The sequence below is a fragment of the Caretta caretta genome, chromosome 14 (genome assembly GCF_965140235.1).
Source record: "Caretta caretta isolate rCarCar2 chromosome 14, rCarCar1.hap1, whole genome shotgun sequence".
Taxonomy (NCBI): Eukaryota; Metazoa; Chordata; order Testudines; family Cheloniidae; genus Caretta; species Caretta caretta.
In genome coordinates, this window is record NC_134219.1 from 26,962,604 (window position 1) to 26,973,473 (window position 10,870).

Consider the following 10,870-nt stretch of genomic DNA (forward strand, 5'->3'; position numbering starts at 1 on the left):
CTGGATCATATCAATGACCTCTGTTCGTTATTCTGGGGTTAGTTCAGGGGATATCCACATCTGCCCTTCTGAGCCATCTATCTGTCTCCCAGTCGCACCAGGGTTTCAGTAAGTTAACGTGGTAGATCTGCTCTGGCCTTCGGCAGTCTGGTTGCTTTACCTTATAGTCCACCTCCCCAATGGCTTCCACTATCTATATGGCCCATGCCAGCTGGCCAGGAGCTTGCTTTCTGCTGTTGGTACCAGTACCAGCACCCATTCTCCTGCTTTCTCCCGGTAGTTGTAATAGGTCCACTGGGCCTCTTGTGCTTTCTCCAAATGCTCTCGTATTATGGGGGTCACTTGGGCTATTCGCTCTCTCATCTGTGCCATGTGCTCAGTGACATTCTTCCCTGGGTCGGGCTATTCTTCCCAATCCTCCTTGGTGATATCTAATATGCCATGTGGGTGGTGTCTGTATAGTAGCTCGAAGTGGGAGAATCCAATAGATGCCTGGGAAACCTCCTGTATCGCAAACATCAGGTACTGGTAGAAAGGCATCCCAGTCTTTTCTGTCCCAGGCCACTACTTTCTGGATCATGCTTTTGAGGGTACAATTAAATCGCTCAACCAGGCCATCTGTTTGAGGATGGTAGACTGAAGTTTGCAAGGCCTGGATGCGGAGTAGGGTACATAAGTCCCTCATTAATTTCAACATGAAGGGAATCCCTTGGTTGTTCAGGATCTCCTTAGGGATGCCCACTCTCGTGAAAACCTGGAGCAGTTCTTTTGCTATTGATTTGGACGTGGGGTTTCTTAGGGGACTGGCTTCTGGGTACCATGTGGTGTGGATGACGAGTATGCTTCAGTGGCTCTAGGACGATCTTTCTAGAGGGCAAACTAGGTCCAGGGCTATCCTTTTGAAAGGGACTTCAATAACAGGCAAGGGCACCAACGGAGCCCGTAAATGAGGTCAGGGACTGTGCATCTGTCATTCTGGGCAGGAGGTGCAATTAGACTTCCACTCATACTCCGAGCCAGTAAAACCTCCTTAGACTCTATCCAGGGTGTCCTCCAAATAAATGGCTGTGAGCTAGCTCTAACACCACCCTTGTGTGCTTCCGTGGTACTAAGAGCTGCTCAACTTCTCCCCCCTCCACCATATTTGGGCTATGTGGTACAACAGATTGTGTTTGACCACGTAGTACAGCCCTGGGCCTTTGGTTTTCCTCTCTACGGGCATGCCGTTTACCTCCACTACCTCCTCCCTCATGTTTGCATATAGCAGGTCATAGGCTTGGTCCTGCCCAAAATTCTCAGGTGCAGAACTGATCTGGCCTAATTTTACGGGATCAGTTTCAACTCTGCCCCCTGAGTTGCTCCTACTGGTGCTGGGGACTGCCTCCAGGTCCTCACTGGCCTCCTGAATAGGTTTGCCAACAGGGTGGCTTTCTGCTTCCCCACCGAAATCCTGGTTCTATAAAGACAGGGGATCTGAACCTCAAATGATAAGCAATTGAATCAACTGATTGTAAACAATATTAGTGTGTTTTAAAAGTATATTGAGTAAGGTCTTCTATGAAAGCCTGTGACACACAAGTGGTTAATGTCATTGTGAAATGTCTGTATTAACTTTCTATGAGAATTATGGATACTCGATATTATGTTTTAAAGTCTGTGACCATTTTTCTCTCAGACAGGAGGGAAGGCAGCTATCTATGTGTCTCCAATGTAAATTAAGCAGTGTGGAATCAAAACAGTGGAAGCCCTATTTACATACGAATCAGCAGAGAGGAGGAAAGTAAACAGGAAGAGAAGAGCAACACGAAGCCATCCTGCTGCTTGGAGCAGGGTCAGTGAACTATGGGAAAGGTAAACAGAAACAGAAAGCCTTTTTGGTATCCATCATTGGGGAATTAAAAGGGGCCAGAGCTCTTGAATTCACAGAATGTTGGATCCTTCTACCAAGGTGGTTGCAGTCTCTGGAAACTGACTACAGGTGATAAACCTGCTTTGTCAAAGATTGTAACTTGCTGAAATTAAGTTTTAGCCTGAGAAGCATATTTTTACTTTTGTTTGCTTGTCTCCCTTTCTATCTTTATTCCTTCTACTTGGTGTCACTTAAATCTACGATTTTTTGTGTAATAAACTTGTTTTACTTTATTATAAACCAAATCAGTGCTATGATTGAAATAAGAGTGTTTGTCAAACCCCAGTTAAATTAATGAGCTGCAGTGTAATGTCTCTTCATAGGAGCTATGAATTTAATAACTTCAGTAAGTGTTCAGTGAAAGGGCTGGACGATTTGGGGGAAATTCAGGACTAGGAGGGTGCTGGCATCATTCTGCAAAGAGTAACTGGGCAGTAGAAGCCTTGCTGTGACTGAAAGCTTGTCTGCTGGCTGTTGCTGTCAGGAATGTGAGCTGCAGCAGCGTTGCATTGAAGGTACCCAGAGTTGCAGGGCAGGTGGCGACATGATCCTTTACTGCTCTGTATTGAACCCCAAAGCGTCACAACTACTTCTACTCAATATTCTCTTTTTGTACATCCAAGAATCTCATTAGCCCTTTTTGCCACAGCATTGCACTGAGAACTCATGTAGAGGCAATTATCTACAATGATCCCTTCTCTGAGGCACTGTTTTCCAAGACAGAGTCTCCCATCCTGTAGGTATAACCTGTGTTCTTGGTTCCCAGATGTATTATTATTTGGCTGTATTAAAAATTCATTTTGTTGGATTATGACCACTTAACTAGGTGATTCTGATCACTCTGTAGCAGTAACCTGTCCTCATTATTTGCTATCCCACCAATCTTCATGTCATCTGCAAACTTTACCAGCAAAGGTTTTATATCATCATCTAGATTGTTGATAAAAATATTAAATAGTGTCTAAATAGAATAGACCAAGAAACAATCCCCGTGAAACCATGCTAGAAACAGCCAGACATATTGATATCTCCCCATTAACAACTACATTCTGAGATCTGTCAATGAGCCAGATTATTTTTTATCAATTTTATGTGTGCCCTGTTAGTTTCATATAATGCAACCTTTTTAATCAAAATGTCATGTGGTACTAAGACAAATGCCTTGCAGAAATCCAAATGTACTATACCAAGACAGTTACCTTTATGTACCAGACCTGTAATCCTGTCAAAATAAGGTTAGTTTGACAAGACGTGCCTTCCATGAAACCATGCTGACTGGCATTAATTATATTTGTAGCTGCAGAGAGGCAGAGTGGCCTCCCTCTGGATTTAAGAGTGAGAGACACTACCCTCCCCCTGATGGGTGGAGCCAAACTCTCCCCCCTCACCGGAAGTTCTGGGATGGGACAGGAAGTATAAAGTTCAGTGGACCTTGCTTCTAGGAAGCCGAGCCTTCTGCAGGACCTGAGCAGACCAGCGCCCTACTGCCTGAAGAGATGGAGGACCCTGAGGCTCCCACCCTGTGCATCTTGGGGAATACCTAGGGACCTAGACATAGTGGGGAAGTCTCAGACCTTGGGTGAGCAATGCACTTGCCCAACTCCAAAAACAGGCTTAGGCGGCCAGAAATAGTTTTATCTGTTTGGGCACCTATGACATGACTGTCCCATAATGTACTACAGCTTTGGCCAGGTCTGAACCGGGGAGTCTAGGGCCTGTAAGCAGCCCTTGGGTAAGGTGACAATTCCCCTCGATGTGAAGTGCTGAAGGCTCCCCTTGTCCTGTTGTCAGTGATTAGCACCTCATTCAAGAGGTTCACCACGGACCTCGTGGGGCTCTTCACAAAGAGCACCGTGGAGTTCAAATATATCCTGGTGGTTTTAGATTATGCCACCTGGTTTCCCCCAGTGAACCCCCTCTGAAACATCCTGGCATGAACCATAGATGAAAAAACATGAAATCAGGTTTTGGTCCAACAGGATTCAGTCAAATCACTGCTGATAAAGTCTGTTGAAGACACAAAGATCATTGGGGCCCTAAATAATGATGAGAACAAACCTCTGATGCAGAACAATCTGGATCACTTTGAAAGCTGGGCAGTTAAACAACATGAATTTTAAGGCAGCCATACACAAGGTTATAGATCTAGGAACAAATAGAGTAGGTCACACTGAAAGGCTGGGGACCTGCATCCTGGGAAGCAGAGACTTTGAAAAGAATGTAGGGGTCATGAACGCCCGGTGCGATACTGTGACAAAAAGACTTAATGTGCTTCTTGGCTGTATAAACGGTAGTATCAGCTAAGACAAGGGAGGTGATATTATCCTGTATGCAATGCAGCGGAGACTGTTGCTGGATACTGTGTCTAACTCTGGTATGCACACTTGAACAAGGATGGTAAAAATCTGGAGAGGGTCATTGGTATTATTTATATAATGTTTTTACAAGTTACACGTCTCTTTACACATCACTAAAATCCAACCCATCAATTTGTCCCAGTTACCTACATTGTTGTTCCTTTCTTTTCTTTGTTTTGAATACTAGCATTCTAGGTACTGGTCAATGTAGCTGTGATTCACTGAGGACCGAGGACTTTTGCTGCTGGATAGGGATAGTTGGCGCAAGGAAGGTTTTGCTTCCTTGAATGACCCCACTTGCTGAGGGACCAGTCAGAAGGAATGTGTCAGGCTAAGCATCTTGGCGTTATTTCCAACCACACCATTTCAGTGGACACCAACAAGATACAAAAAAGTGTCAGCTGCAAACTTTGTCCACTTGTTTGTCCTACAAAGCCATTGCCCTTGTGGGCAAAAGAGCTGATCATTCACTTCCCGGTTTACAGGGCTGTCAGCAGGACTCCACAGTTGCTTGAAGATGGTGCAGAGTACAGCAGCACACCTGCTCGTAGCACGGAGCCGCTTTGATCACATTACAGCTAGCCAGTATTCGCTACACTGGACTCATGTGATGAGTGGGCTGCTGGACTTTAAGTTGACCTTTTTTATTCTTAAAGTGGGCTCTGGCACTGTCCAAGGCCTCCTCTTAGAGCTTCGTCGTGGTGAGTATCTGCATTCCCCCCCACACACACCTTTGAGGTGTGTCACCATTCCGCCATCGCAGGTGCTTGTGCGATTACTGTGATGACGCCTGAGGGTAGCCCTGCCCTCCGCCACATGTCCTCCTCTGCTTGCATCCCCCCTGCCCAGGTTTTAACACAGTTGGAAAATCACATTTTTTCAGAGGTGTTTTCCATGTTCAGTGCTGTGGCCTCTGTGTCAGAATCCCCCCCACCCATTTTTAACGACGCAACATTTTTGGCCTTTTAAATAATTTATCTCTGTTATTTGTATTGTATCTAGAACTGCTTGTGCATGGACCTGAGTGCCTCAGGGCATGCGCTTTATAAAAAACACCATTGTTTATGGGGCAGACCAGTGCACCGTGTAAAGGAGCCGTGTGCTGGGGCTTCTGTAGGATGGGCTCAGGAGAAAGAACTCCTCCCCGCAGAACGCAGGCCAGCAATATGACCTGGCTGTAGCTTCAAAGCTGCAGTAGTCCTCACTGTACCACTTGGCAAAGTCCTGCCTATTGAAGCCTTAGAATCCTAGAACTGTCAGGCTGGAAGGGCCCTCGAGAGATAATCCAGTGCCCTTTGCCAAGAAAGGACCAAGTGTGGCTAGGGAGGCACAGTTTCCAGATGGGCTGAACACCTGCAGCTCCTGTCTGGGGCTTTGTATAGAGTTGTGGGTGCTCAGCATAAATGAAAATCAGCCCCAAATATCTGTTGTTGAGCACCCAAAATCAGCAGCAACTTTTGAAAATTTGAGTCCAGATATTTGAGAGAGACAGGTGAAGAGCAGAGGGAATGGCAGATTAGCCTCTGGCTCTGTGAATGGACAATTTAGGGCCTAATACAAAGCCAACTGTAATCAAGACTCCCAGAGGTTTCAATGGGGTTTGGATCAGGCCCTAAGACATTTTAACCTCTGTTCTTAACTGCTATAATGATATATTTATTTATAATGCTACTTGCCTTCTGCAGCCATGGGGTTATGAAATCCTGACCCAGAGTAAGGAAGACAGAGAATAACGTTTATCTCCCCTGAATGCAACTCATCCTGCAGCAGTCTGCCAGAGGGAAGATTGGTAAGAGAAGAGGAACCCAGACAGAGCCCTGGTCTACACTAGGACTTTAGGTCGAATTTAGCAGCGTTAAATCGATGTAAATCTGCACCCGTCCACACAATGAAGCCCTTTATTTCGACTTAAAGGGCTCTTAAAATCGATTTCCTTACTCCACCCCTGACAAGTGGATTAGCGCTTAAATCGACGTTGCCGGCTCGAATTTGGGGTACTGTGGACACAATTCGATGGTATTGGCCTCCGGGAGCTATCCCAGAGTGCTCCATTATGACCGCTCTGGACAGCACTCTCAACTCAGATGCACTGGCCAGGTAGACAGGAAAAGAACCGCGAACTTTTGAATCTCATTTCCTGTTTGGCCAGCGTGGCAAGCTGCAGGTGACCATGCAGAGCTCATCAGCACAGGTGACCATGATGGAGTCCCAGAATCTCAAAAGAGCTCCAGCATGGACCGAACGGGAGGTACGGGATCTGATCGCTGTTTGGGGAGAGGAATCCGTGCTATCAGAACTCTGTTCCAGTTTTCGAAATGCCAAAACCTTTGTGAAAATCTCCCAGGGCATGAAGGACAGAGGCCATAACAGGGACCCGAAGCAGTGCCACGTGAAACTGAAGGAGCTGAGGCAAGCCTACCAGAAAACCAGAGAGGCGAACAGCCGCTCTGGGTCAGAGCCCCAAACATGCCGCTTCTATGATGAGCTGCATGCCATTTTAGGGGGTTCAGCCACCACTACCCCAGCCGTGTTGTTTGACTCCTTCAATGGAGATGGAGGCAATACGGAAGCAGGTTTTGGGGACGAAGAAGATGATGATGAGGAGGAGGTTGTAGATAGCTCACAGCAAGCAAGCGGAGAAACCGGTTTTCCCGACAGCCAGGAACTGTTTCTCACCCTAGACCTGGAGCCAGTACCCCCCAAACCCACCCAAGGCTGCCTCCTGGACCCAGCAGGCGGAGAAGGGACCTCTGGTGAGTGTACCTTTTAAAATACTATACATGGTTTAAAAGCAAGCATGTGAAAGGATTACTTTGCCCTGACATTTGCGGTTCTCCTAGATGTAGTCCTAAAGCCTTTGCAAAAGGTTTCTGGGGAGGGCAGCCTTATTGCGTCCTTCATGGTAGGATACTTTACCACTCCAGGCCAGTAACACGTACTCGGGAATCATTGTAGAACAAAGCATTGCAGTGTATGTTTGCTGGCATTCAAACAACATCCGTTCTTTATCTCTCTGTGTTATCCTCAGGAGAGTGAGATATAATTCATGGTCACCTGGTTGAAATAGAGTGCTTTTCTTCAGGGGACACTCAGAGGAGCCCATTCCTGCTGGGCTGTTTGCCTGTGGCTAAACAGAAATGTTCCCCGCTGTTAGCCACAGGGAGGGGGGAAGGTTGAGGGGGTAGTCACGCGGTGGGAGGCGGCAAAATGCGACCTTGTAACGAAAGCACATGTGCTATGTATGTAATGTTAACAGAAAGGTTTACCCTGAAAGAGTGTAGCCACTGTTTTATAAAATGTGTCTTTTTAAATACCGCTGTCTCTTTTTTTTTTCTCCACCAGCTGCATGTGTTTCAATGATCACAGGATCTTCTCCTTCCCAGAGGCTAGTGAAGCTTAGAAAGAAAAAAAAACGCACTCGCGATGAAATGTTCTCCGAGCTCATGCTGTCCTCCCACACTGACAGAGCACAGACAAATGCGTGGAGGCAAATAATGTCAGAGTGCAGGAAAGCACAAAATGACCGGGAGGAGAGGTGGCGGGCTGAAGAGAGTAAGTGGCGGGCTGAAGAGAGTAAGTGGCGGGCTGAAGACAGGGCTGAAGCTCAAATGTGGCGGCAGCGTGATGAGAGGAGGCAGGATTCAATGCTGAGGCTGCTGCAGGACCAAACCAGTATGCTCCAGTGTATGGTTGAGCTGCAGCAAAGGCAGCTGGAGCACAGACTGCCACTGCAGCCCCTCTGTAACCAACCGCCCTCCTCCCCAAGTTCCATAGCCTCCACACCCAGACGCCCAAGAACGCGGTGGGGGGGCCTCCAGCCAACCAGCCACTTCACCACAGAGGATTGCCCAAAAAAAAGAAGGCTGTCATTCAATAAATTTTAAAGTTGTAAACTTTTAAAGTGCTGTGCTTAAAGTGCTGTGTGGCATTTTCCTTCCCTCCTCCACCACCCCTCCTGGGCTACCTTGGTAGTCATCCCCCTATTTGTGTGATGAATGAATAAAGAATGCATGAATGTGAAGCAACAATGACTTTATTGCCTCTGCAAGCGGTGATTGAAGGGAGGAGGGGCGGGTGGTTAGCTTACAGGGAAGTAGAGTGAACCAAGGGGCGGGGGGTTTCATCAAGGAGAAACAAACAGAACTTTCACACCGTAGCCTGGCCAGTCATGAAACTGGTTTTCAAAGCTTCTCTGATGCGTACCGCGCCCTCCTGTGCTCTTCTAACCGCCCTGGTGTCTGGCTGCGCGTAACCAGCAGCCAGGCGATTTGCCTCAACCTCCCACCCTGCCATAAACGTCTCCCCCTTACTCTCACAGATATTGTGGAGCACACAGCAAGCAGTAATAACAGTGGGAATATTGGTTTCGCTGAGGTCTAAGCGAGTCAGTAAACTGCGCCAGCGCGCCTTTAAACGTCCAAATGCACATTCTACCACCATTCTGCACTTGCTCAGCCTGTAGTTGAACAGCTCCTGACTACTGTCCAGGCTGCCTGTGTACGGCTTCATGAGCCATGGCATTAAGGGGTAGGCTGGGTCCCCAAGGATACATATAGGCATTTCAACATCCCCAACAGTTATTTTCTGGTCTGGGAATAAAGTCCCTTCCTGCAGCTTTTGAAACAGACCAGAGTTCCTGAAGATGCGAGCATCATGCACCTTTCCCGGCCATCCCACGTTGATGTTGGTGAAACGTCCCTTGTGATCCACCAGAGCTTGCAGCACTCTCGAAAAGTACCCCTTGCGGTTTATGTACTCGGCGGCTTGGTGCTCCGGTGCCAAGATAGGGATATGGGTTCCGTCTATAGCCCCACCACAGTTAGGGAATCCCACTGCAGCAAAGCCATCCACTATGACCTGCACATTTCCCAGGGTCACTACCCTTGATATCAGCAGATCTTTGATTGCGTGGGCTACTTGCATCACAGCAGCCCCCACAGTAGATTTGCCCACTCCAAATTGATTCCCAACTGACCGGTAGCTGTCTGGCGTTGCAAGCTTCCACAGGGCTATCGCCACTCGCTTCTCAACTGTGAGGGCTGCTCTCATCTTGGTATTCATGCGCCTCAGGGCAGGGGAAAGCAAGTCACAAAGTTCCATGAAAGTGCCCTTACGCATGCGAAAGTTTCGCAGCCACTGGGAATCGTCCCAGACCTGCAACACTATGCGGTCCCACCAGTCTGTGCTTGTTTCCCGAGCCCAGAATCGGCGTTCCACAGCATGAACCTGCCCCATTAGCACCATGATGCATGCATTGGCAGGGCCCATGCTTTCAGAGAAATCTGTGTCCATGTCCTGATCACTCACGTGACCGCGCTGACGTCGCCTCCTCGCCCGGTATCGCTTTGCCAGGTTCTGGTGCTGCATATACTGCTGGATAAAGCGTGTGGTGTTTAATGTGCTCCTAATTGCCAAAGTGAGCTGAGCGGCCTCCATGCTTGCCTTGGTATGGCGTCCGCACAGAAAAAAGGCGCGGAACGATTGTCTGCCGTTGCTCTGACGGAGGGAGGGGCGACTGACGACACGGCTTACAGGGTTGGCTTCAGGGAGCTAAAATCAACAAAGGGGGTGCCTGTACATCAAGGAGTATTTCAGGCAGGACTTCACGGAGGGTTCCAATAAGAAATGGTGCACCTAAGTTATCGTTCTTATTGGAACAAGGAGGTTAGCCTGGCCTCTGATTGATACATGGCTAGATTTACCTCGCTGCACCTTCTCTGTGAGTGACTGCAGTGTGACCTAGAGGAATGAGTCCCCTAGACAGAGGAGGAGGCAAATGAGTACAAAACAAATCTGGTCTATTTCTTGTTTTGACCCACTCCATCTATCTTTTACATCTTTGGCTGGCAGCAGACGGTGCAGAAGGACTGCATGCCATCCACATCTCATGGCTGCTCGGCAGAAGATGGTACAGTACGACTGCTAGCCATCCTCATCTCTTGCCTGCCTGGCAGAAGATGGTACAGTACGACTGCTAGCAGTCTGTATCGCCTGCCCGCTCACCATAAGACGGTTCAATAGGACTGACTGCAGGACTAAAGAGAATGACCTGGTCAAGTCACTCCAAATTTAGTCCCTGCGCCCATGTCTGCCCAGGCGCTCCCAGCCGACGTGGCCAGGAGCACCTCGGACACGACGAGGACGACTACCAATCGTATTGCACCGTCTGCTGCCAGAAGGCAATGGGTTGCTGCTACTGTGCAGCAAAGCCGTACCGCGTCTGCCAGCACCCAGGAGACATAGGGTGACGGTTACCTGAGCGGGCTCCATGCTTGCCGTGGTATGGCGTCTGCACAGGTAACTCAGGAAAAAAGGCGCGAAATGATTGTCTGCCCTTGCTTTCACGGAGGGAGGGAGGGAACGGGGGCCTGACGATACGTACCCAGAACCACCCGCGACAATGTTTTAGCCCCATCAGAGTGCTCCATTGTGACTGCTCTGGACAGCACTCTCAGATGCCCGATTGTTTGCCGTTGCTCTGACGCCGGGAGGGGCGACTGAGGACACGGCTTACAGGGTTGGCTTCAGGGAGCTAAAATCAACAAAGGGGGTGGCTTTACATCTAGGAGTATTTCAGGCAGGACTTCACGGAGGGTTCCAATAA

General features: G+C 48.4%; 1 protein-coding gene across 1 annotated transcript; it reads left to right on the forward strand.

Moving 5' to 3' along the window:
* The first annotated feature begins 6,371 nt into the window (after positions 1–6,371).
* LOC142069197 (uncharacterized) lies at positions 6,372–8,150 on the forward strand. Its single transcript, XM_075119710.1, has 2 exons — positions 6,372–7,019; positions 7,609–8,150. Exons 1-2 carry the CDS (start codon positions 6,437–6,439, stop codon positions 8,148–8,150), a joined length of 1,125 nt encoding a protein of 374 aa, XP_074975811.1. The 5' UTR covers positions 6,372–6,436.
* The last annotated feature ends 2,720 nt before the right edge of the window (positions 8,151–10,870 follow it).